The sequence below is a fragment of the Emydura macquarii genome, unplaced genomic scaffold (genome assembly GCF_026122565.2).
Source record: "Emydura macquarii macquarii isolate MOO-44397 ecotype Brisbane River unplaced genomic scaffold, CSIRO-AGI_Emac_v2 contig_2676, whole genome shotgun sequence".
In the NCBI taxonomy this organism is placed as follows: Eukaryota; Metazoa; Chordata; order Testudines; family Chelidae; genus Emydura; species Emydura macquarii.
The window spans coordinates 2,985,769-3,000,482 of NW_027132813.1; the positions used below are offsets into that span (position 1 = coordinate 2,985,769).

The 14,714-nt window shown below is 46.8% G+C and overlaps 1 protein-coding gene across 1 annotated transcript in view; it reads left to right on the forward strand.

Moving 5' to 3' along the window:
* The window catches only part of DNAH8 (dynein axonemal heavy chain 8), a 563,218-nt gene that overhangs the window by 371,402 nt on the left and 177,102 nt on the right, over positions 1-14,714 (forward strand). The window contains exons 52-53 of the mRNA XM_067565373.1: positions 864-1,004; positions 5,085-5,322. Of these exons, the coding sequence (XP_067421474.1) occupies positions 864-1,004; positions 5,085-5,322 (379 nt within the window). The remainder of the gene's footprint in view (positions 1-863; positions 1,005-5,084; positions 5,323-14,714) is intronic.

Consider the following 14,714-nt stretch of genomic DNA (forward strand, 5'->3'; position numbering starts at 1 on the left):
CTACTCCACTGGGTCCCAGACGAGGGCCCTGAGAGTGATAGAGGCCTCTTCCACTGCATCAGCGGGGATCCCACCAAAACAGACTGACCTAGATTCTGACAACACAACCAGACTAATATCTGGTGTCCCTGGGCTATTTCCTAGTACCCCTCCTGGGTGTAACTCAGTCTCCTGGGGTTTCCCTGTCTCCCCGGGGTATTTGGCCAGTGGAACTCTCAGTAGCTCCTCCAGGTACTGGTCACTTGGCAGTCACGGCATCTCCTCTGGGTCCTCGGTGCTGTAGAGCTCCATCCAGAGGGCTCAGAAGCAGGCGAGAAACATCTGCTTCTTTCTACGGCTCTTCCACAACTGAGCCACAGGGCCACCTTTTAAACTTCCTGTCCCACCCCTCTGCTTCCACCAGGGGGCATGGTTTGCCTGGCTTCATCCACCAGGGGATGGAGAGTGGTTTCTCCCCGTCAGTCTCAGGGCTTGTCTTCACTTACCTCCGAGATTCGGTGGCAGTTGACCGGAGTTACAGAAGCTACGCAAAAAGCTTCCCTAAGTCCCGTCGACTCCTCTGCTTCTCTTCTGTGCACCGTCTTCACTGCACTGTGCTGTTCCCGTCGACTCAGCGCTACGCTACTTGAGGAGGTGGTCTTAATATATCGATTTCTGGATCAACTGAGCGGGTCTTCACTGACCACTCAGTTGATCCAGAGAAGTCAATCTGGCGGCGGTGAATTAGCCACCATCAGTGAAGACATAGCCTCAGAAGGAGGCCATGCCCCCTCACTACAGAGGGATATTATTTATTAATTTTGTTTTGTTGTAGTTTGTATGTAGACAAATTTTAGACTTTTTTACTTTGGTTTATTTTGCAGGCATGGCTAAAGAAACGTACTACGCAAGAAGCTGATATTTTACAGAATTTATATGATAGAAACTTTGAAGCAGCATATACATATATGAAACTAAGCCTCAATCCAAAAATGGAGCTTTTAGAATGTAACTACATTATGCAGGTAGAATAGATATTTTGTGTTCTTGCAAGAATTCACTGTTTAATATCAAGTGTGCAGAAATAGCAAAAAGAACATTCACTTCCTTGAGTACTGATTAAAGTGGCAATAAAATTCCATTTCAAAGGAATATACCCTGGCATGTTCTTTACAATCCCACACTGAAAAGATAACAAACATACTGTATGTGGATTGGATGACTAGTAGAATCTTTACTTCTGGTTACCACTTTGAATGTAGCCCAACTTATCATTGACTGAAAGTTGTAGAGTCCATAGCTGTTCAGAAACATATATTTAACCAATTAATGGTCTCATTCCAGTTCCTCCATCACCAAAGTACCTCATAATAATTGACAGACTTTCCCTGTTGGAAGTCTCAGCAGAGGGGCTAAGGAATGGGCATAGTTAATTACCTACATACCTCTAGAAATTATGCTTCTAATTCTATGAATGGGTAAACCCTCTGAAGGTGAACTTGTGAAGTTTTGGTGCCATAGCCTCATTGCAGACCCTGGCTTCTACTGTCAGTTGGAGTTGTATCTTCAGTAAATTCAAATGCCCAAGAATGTTCCAGAACAATGTTTTCTGTATTATAACCATGCTTGCCATTCCAGTTACGGGGTTTCCTCTGTACTACATCTACAGTATGTAGGACCAGACTTATTGACCACACAAAGTAAGTTTCACTTCTTCTTTTGGGAAAAGCTCCTGTTCATTCATCCTACTGCACGTTCAGCATTATTCACACTTGTTGTACCACTCTACACAGCAAATAAAAACCTTTAAATGTTCTGAGTCAAAATACTTTTATCTTAAGGCTTTCTCTCCTTTTGGAGTACCCAGGTGTAGTGCATGCAACATCACTTCTCCTGAATTAGGATCCAATGTGACAGAAAAACTCTCCAAAATGAAGAGGAAAGCTGGAAGATACCTGCTCAACTCGGTCCCCCTCCAGCTTGTTTAGTGCTTTAAGAATTATTTCTATTCATTTGGATTACCAAGTCCTTTGCCAGGGTTGCCACTGCTGCATCAGCTTTAGAGAGGATGAATAAAGAATCTTTGTGTTCTAGGACTCTTCTAGAATTTCAAGACTTGCCAAATGAGCCTCACTTGTGTCAGGAGTTTCTGATTTCTTATTCACTTCTTTGAAGGATGAATATAGTAAGATGGCAAATTGTATTCTATTTTAATTTTTGATTGGAGGTATTCTCTCTTGGCTTTAGCCTGCTCATCCTCTTTGTTTGATGTCCTGGCTAGATCTCAGTGATGGCCACCACATTCTTCCCCATGGATTCAAATATGTCTGGAGGAAAAATCTCTCCTGCTTCGCTGGCTCAGGATTATGATGATCCAAAGATGAGCATTCCTCTTGTTCAGGGGAGAAACTAGAACTCATGGAACCAGATGAAGACCTGGAAAGACTTTGGGGTTTTTACCTTTGGTTTGTTTAGCCTTTTGGAAAGAGGTTGGTCATTCCTGTTAGGTGATCAGTCTCTTTTCTTATCTGGTGCTCCTTTATGAGTTTTAACCCATGGGGCAGAGGGTCAGACACTGTACATCAAGTAAATCAATTACATACTTGAGAAATGGATGGGACCTTGGAGCTTTTCCCTTTTGAGGTGGATTGGAACACAGGGTTCAGTGGGAAATTAGATCTTACATCTGGAGACTATTTGATTGGTGAGGACTGCCTAGTTTGTGAAGATGTTTGAAGGAATCTCAGTTGGTGTGGAGGGACACAGAGACATCAATAAGTCATGCAGTCTCTTAATCCCTTTTCCTGGCAAAGTAAGGTTTTCTGGGCTTGGAGCAGTAGTACCAGAGCTTTATTGTTGGAAAGACAGCCACTTCACATTCAATCTGTACTAAAGGTAATACTGAATTATTGTTAGTGCCTTGTTGAAATGTTATCCAGGATAGTAAAACTAAGTATTATCTGGTTGTCATGAATAGCCTTCTTTTTGGACAATAAAGTACTATTGGACACAGCCCATTCATTCTGATCTTCAGGAACCTGAAGTAAATTGTAAATTGGATTTTTTAAAGATGCTGTGCACACGATTCTCACTCTTGGGTCTCATGTTTACATTGCAAGATGAAGTGGACCTCCTCTAACTGTTAAGATTGTTGTCCTTGTGAGGCAAAGAGAGTGATGGTGGGTAGTGCGCAAGTGTTCTCTTCTTTATGTAACCACCAGTTGCCACTATCTCAGACTTCAGAACCATTAAGTCCCTTCTTGATCACAGTCAGCAAAGTTCCCTGCTGGAACTATGTTCCAACTTCAGAGATTGCCACTTAGGCTCTCTCAACCCCCCTCCCTTTCTCTAGGTAGCCTTTGCTTTGTTCATGTAGGTCATCATATTCATTATAAAATTAGCAGCTTTGTTGATTCTCGTGTGCCTTTCATAATGCTGTAAGTTATTTGATTCCAGGAACACCTTTTGCAGCTCAGCTTTGTGGCAATCTCTCTTACTTGTCAGCATGGAATTGGTTCTGTTTTTGTTCAACTCTTGACATTTCAAGTTCACTTTTGTTTGGTGTCTTTGCATTTTGTTTAGTGTTTTGGTGCATTATGTTTGTGCTTTGGCATATATGTCATGATGTTTCAGTGCATTCACTAAGTATCAGGCACTTGTGTGTGTGCATGCTTGTGCACACTTGTGTTCTTTCTGAGGTGATTTGGTGCATTGCCTCTTGTACTTTGGTGCATGTTTCCTTTTCAAGATGGAAGGAATCCCAGTGTTTTCAAACAGTGTTTTGATATGTTTGTACCAGAAAAATGTCTGTTACGGATGAGCATTACTTTTTCATCTTCTGACATAGATTTAAGCACGATGGGCTGTGTTCACAAAAGGTCTTAGGCACCTAACTGCCACTTTAAGTGCCTAAATCACAGTCAGGGCCCACTGAGATTCATAAAACCTCCATTCAGCTGCTGCCAAGCCCTGTGGGCATCTAAACTCGCTCAGTGCACAAATTTTTTGCTGTAAAAGTTCTCTAGGCGTCTATGTTACTGCCTCTGAGCATGCATGCTGCAGCCTCACACCAGGTGTCTGGATGCATAAGCCCAAGTCTGGCACACATACTAGAGAAAGATCAGCATTTCTCTGCATAACTTGCCTGTGGGACCTGGTCTGGTAATCGTGCTCAGACATTGCCTACCAGATCAGTCCCTTTAGGTGAGCTTACATAAATTGGCCTGATGATGAGCCAATGATTCTTTCATTATTTATCCACAGTGGAACAGTTTCAACAGGAAACACTGAGGGAGCCCTATATCAGAATATTCTATAACCCAGTAATTAGGGCACTCGCCTTAGATGTTGCAGATTCCAGTTCAATTCCCTTCTGCCCCTGCGATGAAGGGGGCACTTGAACCAGGGATCTACCACATCTCAGATGAGTACTGCAACCCCTGGGCTGAAAGTTATAAGTCAGGCACCGCTACCACCATCTCCTTCTCGTCGTTCTCCTTGGCTTCTTGCTAAAATGGGGTAGGTTCCTAAAGCCAGGACAGGATTTCCCACTGAGAATCCCAAGCAGAAGATGCACCTCCCTGCACCCTCACCTTAGGTACCTGTCTCTAAGAGAAGGATGGGGCTTAATACTGGCTATTTTAGGCGAGGAGCTTCATAGCATGCTGGCTTTTGAGAATCCTTTTCTGAGATGCCTGTCTCTCCCCAGACATTTTAGAGGGATCCTAGGTGCCAGACTCATGCTTTGTGAATCCCAGTGTTTTTCTAGTCAACTAAAAGTTAGTTGGCAATGTTTCTTTGTGAATCTCGCCCCTAAAAACCTTTTAAAATCTAGCTGATTGATTTTCAGGGAGACAGATTCCTAAGTGCTTAAGTCACTTCTGAAAATGAGACTTAGGCTTCTAAGTCACTGAGATTCTTTGAAAATTTTACCCATTATATATATCTTTAGTCTGTATTTCCTTGTTTTTATAATTTTGAGTTTGACACTGTCCTTTAGCAACCTTGATTGATTTTCAAAATGTGTTTTTAATGTCTGCATATATATGAAGCTAAAAACTGACTGTAGTATTTTCTTAATGATGGTTTTTTTTAAATATTTCTAGTCTATTAATCTTTTGGAGGGTTTGATTCCCTCAAAGGAAGACGGCGGTATTTCATCTACAGCACATCTTCAGAAATTGTTTGCCTTTGGACTAATGTGGAGTTTAGGTGCTCTTCTGGAGTTAGATAGCAGGGATAAACTTGAAGCCTTCATTCGAGCAAATGATAGCAAATTAGATTTACCAGAAGTTCCTAAAGACACCAATCAAACAATGTATGAGTTTCATGTTACTGATTATGGTAAGAGAAAACATATTGACATTCTTTTTGATAATTATTGACATTTTGCAAATAAATAACGTTGGTTAGAAATATGAAAGTACTCCATAATTCCATATTATTTGGTCACATGGTCAGAGCTTTCCCTTTTTGCTAAGTCTCTGGTAGCACACACTAATCTTATAGAATCTGAATGCAAGTTGTGTCTGGAGGCAAGCAGTAGAGGAGTTGAGGACTTTTTGGATTGGTAATAATTTTTATACCTCTTGTTTTTAATTAGGTTTTCATGGATTCTTTCTATTGAGGTTCCTTAAGTAGTCTACAAATCATAGATACTTTTTGTGCATGTTAGTTCTGTATTAGATTAAGTTTAATTTATCTTGCACATTTTTTTCAAATAGACATTACTGGTTCTCCTTTCAATTATTGAGCACATATACATTTCACTACAGGTGCATGTGCACCCAATGCATTCAAGTTGAAAACTTTTGCCAGCAGTACTACTAGGCAATGCATGCATCCCTGCTTTTCTCATGACCTGAGATGAGAGCATAAAAGGGCATGTCCACTGAGTCCCTCTCAGATCCTTCTCACCCCCATGGAAAGAGTAGTAGCCCCCCCATAGCATTTGCTTTGATTAACCAGTATTTCAAAATTCCTATAGCATACATAAGAGTTCCAGAGGGGTAGCCGTGTTAGTCTGTACACAGCAAAAACAACGAGAGTTCTGTAGCACCTTAAAGACTAACAAATTTAATTTCAGCAGGCATAAGCTGAAGCTCACGAAAGGAGAGCCTGGACTCTGAACAGGTGCGTTCCCCTGCGGCACTGAGTGTCTCCTCGGTGCGGAGTGCTCCTCTGGCACCGGCATCGTCGACCCAGGGCCCGGCACCGAAGCGCCGCAAAAAGTCCACGTGCTGAGACTCCCCCGCACCATCTGCCCAGCCCCGGGGGAGTCAGGAGATGCCCCAGCCATGTGCCATCGAGATTACTCCGGCACCAGCATCTCCACGCTGGGAGCCTTCCCCGACTCTGCAGAGTGGGGTAGTGCCCTTGCAAGGGCTGTCGACGCTGGAGGCGTTCGCCGCGGCACGCGCCCTCATGGGCCTGCCCACGTCTCCGTCCCCCCCTCGGCCGAGGCCAAGGGACCTGCGTCTCGGGGTAAACCCATGCTGAGTGGCCCCAGTGGTTGGCGGAGACAGGAGTCCAAGTCTCCCCCCAGATGGTCAAGGAGGGTAGAGAGTGCGGGCTCCTCTCCCAGCTCCAGCACCGAGTCGTCGAGCTCCTCGACACCGCAGCACCGAGGGCGGTCGAGGAGTTCACGTAGGGCTACCTCCCAGTCCTCCCTGGAGAGCCCAACTCGGCACCGCAGTTCATGGCACCGGTCTTGATCCCCAGCACCTAGTCCAGTGCGGATCCCGGTGCTGTACATATTGTTACCGGCACCTTTGGCACCAGCACCTTCGGCACCGGCACCAGCAACACCGGCACTGGCACTGACATCTTTAGCACCGACACTGCCGGCACCGGCAATGACATCTTTAGCGCCAACACTGCCGGCACCGATACTGCCAGCACTGACTCCTCCGGCACCGACACCTCTGGTGTTGGCATCGGCACTGGCACCGGCAACATCTTGCGGGCCGTCCCGCTCCTCACGGTTCCGTTCCTCTGGTCGGCACTGATCTTCATGGTCCCAGTCTTCACAGTCCCGATCTTTGCGTCGGCACCGACGGCACCGCTCCCGCTCCCAGGGGGGGAAGTGTCGACGCAAGTCATCGAGAGGGAGGAGACATTCCAGCTCCAGTAGTTCCTCTCCATGCCGACACCGCACACGACGGCACCGATGTTCACCTTCATTATCCTCCAGGAGCCGCTCCCCTGCAAAGGAAAATAAGCGGAGGTCCAGCGGCTCCGGATCCAGATCTGGCACCGGGTGTCCCAGTCGGTACACAAATGGGACAGACTACCGCCTCGCTCCACTCTTCAGTGGCCCCGCCACCACCACCCCCTATGACCCAGCCGGATAAGGGCCATCTCTCCGACGGGGGATCAGACCCAGAGGAAGGCCCCTCCACAGGGCCACTTCCTCAATCCTCCTCATCCCCTGATGATGTGACCTCCCGGGACCGTAAGACTCCATTGCCTGACTTCAGAGCTCATCAGGACATGCTAAAAAGAGTTGCTTGCAACCTGAATCTAGAACTAAAAGAGCTCTCAGAGGAGGAGGACCCCCTATTTGGGGTTTCTGGGATGGTAGGCCAATCTAGAGTAGCCCTCCCTGTACATGAGAGGGTGCTCAAGTTAGCAAAATCCCTCTGGCAAACCCCCGCCTCAGTTCACCCTACTGCCAAGGGAGCCGAGAAGAAATACTTTGTGCCCACCGAGGGGTTTCAGTACTTATATAATCACCCTGCACCATGCTCGCTAGTGGTGGATGCGGTGAACCAGAGGGATAGACAGGGGGCGCAGGGTAACACCACCAAAAATAAAGAAGCCAAAAAGCTAGACCTGTTTGGCCGCAAGGTCTATACAACAGCGTCTCTGCAGCTGAGGATCGCGAACCATCAGGCGCTCCTCGGGAGGTACAACCTCAACCTCTGGTCCTCACTGCAGAGACTCGCTAAGATCCTGCCACAGGTTTTACCCCAGGATCAAACGGCGGACTTCTTGACTGTCATCGAGGAGGGTGCTGCAGTGGCAGGAGCGGCCTTGCATTCCTCCAGTGATGCAGCGGACGCTGCCAGCAGGGCTATGGCCTCGGCCATAGTCATGCGACGATCCTCGTGGCTCCAGTTGTCGGGCTTGTCCCAAGAGGTCCAGCAGACCATACGAGATCTCCCATTAAAAAAAAAAAAAAAGAAGGCCATACAACTTTGGGACTTGGCGGTGAGAAACGACTTTCGTATATCTGCCTCTCACCTCCCAGGGGTCAGGAACGATGAGGCGGACCGCCTCAGCAGGTCGTTCCTTCTCTGGCACGACTGGTCACTACACCCGGAGGTGGTAGCTTCCGTCTTCCGCAAGTGGAGTGTTCCCCAACTGGACCTGTTAGTGTCGTCCTGGAACAGGAAATGCCCGAGGTTCTGCTCGCTCTGGGGTCGCGAGCCGGGCTCCATCTCTGACGCATTCCTTATAGACTGGACGGGGACCCTCATGTATGCATTTCTCCCCACTCCCCTGCTGCCCAGAGTCCTCTTGAAGATCAAGAGAGACAAGGCGGATATCATACTGATTGCCCCAGCGTGGCCGAAACAGCACTGGTTCAGCATATTGATGGACCTGTTCAGTACCACGCCCCTACCGCTCCGGAGGCATTACAACCTGCTCTCCCAGGACCAGGGTCGCCTGCTCCACCCGGACCTGGACTCCCTCCACCTGAGAGCTTGGAGACTCTGTGGCTGACGGAGGGAGAGAGAGCCTGCTCCATGCAAGTACAGCAGGTCCTGCTTAGCAGCAGGAAACCTTCCACCCAAGTGGTGTACCGAGCCAAGTGGAAGTGTTTCACCTGTTGAGCTCAGTCCCGGGGCATCCTACCGAGCTCCTTGCCAATACAGGCAATTCTGGAGTACCTTCTTCATTTGAAGCTACAGGGCTTAGCCCTGGCTTCTCTTAGGATGCACCTGGCGGCCATCCTGGCCTTCCACCAGCCAATGGAGGGCAGATCCTTATTTTCACACCCCATGTCAGCTAGGTTCCTCAAGGGGGTGGAGAGGCTATATCCCCAGGTCCGCGACCCGGTGCCTCCCTGGGACTTGAACCTGGTCCTCACCATGTTGACATGACCCCCCTTCGAGCCCATGGCTACATGCCCATTGCTCGTCCTCTCTTGGAAGGTATCCTTCCTAGTGGCCATTACATTGACTAGGAGGGTCTCCGAGATAAGGGCTTTAACCTCGGAGCCCCTCTACACGGTCTTCTACAAGGATAAGGTCCTACTGAGGCCCCACCTGGCTTTCCTGCCTAAGGTGGTGTCTCAGTTTCATTATAACCAGGATATCTTCCTCCCCGTGTTTTTTCCTAAACCGCACAGTTCGGAGGAGGAGTGGAGATGGCATTCCCTGGATATCAGACGAGCCCTGGCCTACTACATCGAGAAGACCAGGCCGTTCCGGAAGTCGATGCAGCTGTTCGTGACAGTGGTGGACTGGATGAAAGGCTCACCTGTCTCCACCCAGCGCATCTCCACCTCGATCACCGCCTGCATCAAGACCTGTTACGAGCGGGTGAAGGTGCCGCTTCCAGGAGCTGTAACAGCGCACTCGACCAGAGCCCAGGCCTCATCTGCAGCCTTCCTGGGAGAAGTGCCCCTGCAGGACATCTGCAGAGCAGCGACCTGGTCGTCAGTCCACACCTTTACGTCCCACTACGCCATCATGCAGCAGGTGAGAGAGGACGCAGGATTCAGCAAAGCCGTGCTGGCGAGGGTGGCGCAATGCTGACTCCTACCCACCTCCAAGGTATGGCTGTTTAATCACCTATAATGGAATGGATATGAGCAATCACTCGAAGAGAGAAAACAAGGTTACTTACCAGTAATTTTGTTCTTCGAGATGTGTTGCTGATATCCATTCCACAGCCACCCTCCGTCCCCTCTGTCGGAGTCGGCAGAAAGAAGGGACTGAGGGCCCGCGGGGTCGGCAGTGCTCCATGTACCACGGCATGAGCGCAGTACTCCAGGGGGCGCCTGAGCCGATCCTACGGGGCTTGCTAAGGGGAAAAAAGTTCCGGGAATCTGTGCACGGGGCACGCACACACCTATAATGGAATGGATATGAGCAACACATCTCGAAGAACAACAGTTACTGGTAAGTAACCTTGTTTTTGTACCTCCTTCCCCACCAGTACAAAAAACCCAGAGATTTCTGTCTCTGAGTTTATCTTATGAAAGAGGTAATGTGTCCCCCATCAGAAGTGGCCTCCACAGCAAAGTGCCAGGTTCAGAGTCCACAAGCAGTGTCCCTTTGGCTGCTCATGATTCAAAGAACAAGTATTGTGAGAAATGTCACAGCCTCCTCAAAGTACTCTAAGCTTTCCATGCTAAGTGCTCAAAATTGATCTTCTTCTAAGAAGACTTGCAGTAATCCGTCCAGTACCCATTCCAGTTACATAAATCTAGACACTCATTGGCTGCATCTGGAGGTGGCACCATTGACTCCAGCCTCTTCAGGGCTGTTGAGACTGATGTCTTCACCCTTACTGTGTCCCTCTTCATCGTTCCAGCCTGTCCAATTTATCTCAGCACTGTCAGCACTGATGGATGAACATTTATTTGTTTTGGTCCCCTCTACTCTGCCTGCCTTCTTGTCAGCAAGGGATGTTCTGTGTCTCCCCCTGCTGGGCGCTCCTTTGCCACACCAACTCCACTTAAAGAAACTCGAGTGTCTTCAGCACCACCAGTGCATTTGGCACTGGTGGTGTACATGGCACCTGGTGTACTTGAAGTCATTGGCACTGACAACACACTTGGCACCACTGGTGCACATAGCACCAATGATGCACTTGGTGTCATCGGCGCTGATGGAACAGTCAGCATTGCAGGCTTCTTGGAAGACAGTACCATCTCTCTGACCATTATGCTGGCACCAATCACTTTGTCGGCATTTCAACCACCTCGATTCTTGTTTTTGTTGGATTTCTGGGTATCTGCCATACCCACAAACCGCAACATGGGATGCTGCTCCCTGTTCTCAAATAACCTACATTTCTTCTTCGAGCTCGAAAGGGATGAATCTGTATCACCTTCACAGTCTTTTAGATTTCCTTATAGACTTCCTACCAGGATTACCAGACCTCAGGACCAGGACTGGTTTTCTTATAAAGAGGCTCCAGCGTGGTGTCCTTCACTGTGTATGACTCAGACAATGAGTATCCTTCATGGTCTTACAGGTCTTGGGCTGCTCCAAGGGACTGTAGACCTCCATCACAATCACACTCTAGGAAGAAGTCTCCTCCTGGATATTCCCCCCCAAAATTTCATCTTCATCTTTGGATGAAGCTGTCACTCCAGAGGTGACTCACCTCCACCTCCCACAGAAGACTTCAGGGTCTTCCAAGACCTCATCAAGATGGTGGCCACTTCCCTAGGAGTGTAGGCAGAATGTGTGCAAGAAAATCTTCACAGTCCCCTTGATATTTTACAGATTTCTGCTGTGGGAACAGTTGCCTTTCCCATAAATAAAGTCTTGCTGGAGCTGGTGAAACCCCTTTGGCAGATCCTGGGCTCTATATCACCTCACATCCATTCCATACCATCTCTATACCATATTAAGTCCTACCGCAAGATTTTGATTACTTTTTTAGCCATCTGATTCCTTGGTGGTCATGGCCACTAATAAGTGGTCTTGTCAATCCCATCCTAAACCACTCACAAAGACAAAAAATTCAAGAGTCTGGATTTATATGGCCAAAAGGCTTATTCCACTGCTACTCCTCAAATGGAAGTGACTATCAGGATCTCTTGTCTAAGGATTTCTTTATTAATTTCTCTGCAACTTCTAAGTATTCTGACAAGTTTCTGGAGAAATATAAGTTACAAGGGGCAACTCATGGCTCGAACATTCCTTCAATACCTATTGATGCCTCTGGTATGATCTCACATTCAATGGCTACCATGATTTCCATGAGGTGCTCTTCCTGGCGGCAGCTTTCTAGCATTCTAAAGAAGTTGCAAAATACAATTAAAAATTTATGCTTTGAAGGGTCTGAACTATTTTCCAAGAAAACAGATGAGGCTGTGCACACCCTGAAAGATTTCCATGTAACACTTTGCTCACTAGGAGTTTATACTCCATTTACAATGAAATAACAATTCATGCCACACTCTTACTATAGATCCTCTTTCCAGTGGAGGTCATGGGATTCCTCAAAGGGAAGGTCAAGATGTCCTCAATGTTGTCCACCACCTTTGTCTATATCAGGCCCTTCTCATCAGACAACCACAGCCTCCTGATCAAGAACAGCAAACTAACCATATTTCCTGGAAAAATATCTCATCATTCCTCCACACAGTCAAGGAGGGATATGTTACCTAATTCACCTCCCTCCCTTTTCTCAACCCATCTTCCCTATCCTGTTCAGGGACCATCTCATGAGACTGTATTATTCTAAGTACAATCTCTTTGAGAATTTGGAGTGATAGAGGAAGTTTCTTATCAACAAAGAGGGAAAGGCTTCTATTCCTGGTACTTCCTGGTCATGAAGAATCTGGTGGTCTTTGCCCCATGCTAGGGGAAAGGAAGCTGAACCTTTGCATCAAGAAAATCAAGTTCAGGATGGTCACCGTGGCTTTTATTTTCTTTCCTTGGCGATTAGAATGCTGCCCTCAATGTGCATACTGGTGGTGATAGATCCTGATCACAGGAAGAATCTTTAATTTATAGCAGGCAACTGTGTTACCAGTACACGGTACTTCCCTTCAGGTTGTTATCAACACCAAGGGTCTTCACCAATTGCATGGCTGTGATAGTGGGCCACCTGCACCGTTTATTCATTCAAATATTTCCTTACTTTGATAATTGGCAAATTCACAGAGCATCAAGCAACCAAGTTTAAAACAGAATCTTTGTCATCAGACAGCTGTTCTCTCATTTGGACGTGAAATATAACTTGGACAAATCATAGTTACAGCCAACACAGTGCATAACCTTCAGATGAGCAGAATTCCACACAATGAATGCCATGGCTTACCTTCCAAGGGAAAGGTTTCCGTCTATTGCCTTTCTTTCAGAAAGTTTCAAGTCCAACCCAGTGACATGAGCATGTGCCTGCCTACAGCTCCTAGGCCACATGAGCTTGTGCACTTATATAACTTCATATGCCAGACTTCACCTTCGCTGTCTGCAGGCCTGGCTCCATTCAGTATATTGTCCTTCCAAGCACCCTCTGAACATGTCAATTTGCACACCTTCAGAAGTGCTTCAGTCTCTGGATTAGTGATTAATTCCATGGAATGTGTGCAAAGAAGTTCCATTTCTGTCCTCAGAACCAACTGTGACGATGGTAAAAAAAAAATGCATCTGCCAGAGGCTGGGGCCTGTCTTGGTGCACTTCAGGCTCAAGCTTTGATCACCCCAATAAGTTTTGCTCCACATAAATGTGCTGGAACAGTGTTTCTCAATGACTGGTCCATGGACCTGTGTCGGTTCCTGAGACCTCCCTGACATAGTTTAGGAAGGCAGTAAACCAGAGTAAGCCAGTCCCTGGCATCTTAAAGGTTAAGAAACACTTTGCCAGAACATTTGAGCTATTTGTCAGCCCTGCAAGATGTTTATGTCCATAATCAATAAACAGGTGATACAAGTTCTTATGGATAATACCACAGCCATGTTTCATCTGAACAAAGAGGGAGGGGCTAGATCATCTCAGCTATACCAGGAATTTGTCATCCTATGGAACCTATGTTTGAGAAACAAAATCTCCCTACAGGCATATCTCCTTCCAGGACTGAGAAACACAATTGCAGATTCCCTCAGCATGGGTTTCGTAGACCAACACATGTGGTTAATCACAAAGGATGTTCTCCAGATGTTTTCTACCACTGAGGGTACCCAGTAATGGACTTGTTTGTGACCAACCAGAAGAAGAAGTGAAGAAAATGTTGTTCCAGCACAGGCCACAGCCAGGACTACATCACAGAGATCTTTCTTTACCCTTGATCCAGGCATCTTCTATATGCATTCCTTCCAGTTCCTCTCATTCCAAGGGTACTCAGGAAATTGAAAAGAGACAAAGGAACATTAATCCTAATGAGACTAGACTGACCAAGACAGTATTGATTCATGGACCTACATCTGCTGTCTGTACGGTCACCAATAACTTTACCTCTGGTAGAGGATCTCTTGTCTTAGAACCACAGCATCCCAACTTCTAATCTCTCCACCTCATGGCATGGAGATCTCTGATTGAATTATCATGAGAAATTGTGCTTTTGAGATATTCGGGCCATCTTGGTGATCAGCAGAAAAGAATCCAATAGAGCCAAAGTAGAAGAGATTGTCTAGTTAAGCGCAATCTCAACACTTATCACCCATCACACAGAGGTTAAGCATTTGCTGGATTATGTGTTGTACCTGAAATCAACCTTTAAGGGAACTGATGATGAGTCACCTGCAGTGGACTGTACATGTGCATAATCACTAAAAGGAAAAAAAGGTTACTTACCTGTACAGTAACTGTTGTTCTTTGAAATGTGTTGTGCACATATACATTCCACAGCCCTTCCACTTTCCTCACTACTTCAGATATTACATACAGTGATGTGAAGGAATGGAGAGAGAGGCTGTGGATATGTCTTTTTTATGCCTTTGTCTCAGAGCACAAGGAGATCGGGCCCATGTGCTGCCTAGTGGTAACTCTGGCAGAAGTCTGTGACTCGAGTGCACTGTGCATGCATACACCTGCAATGGAATGTA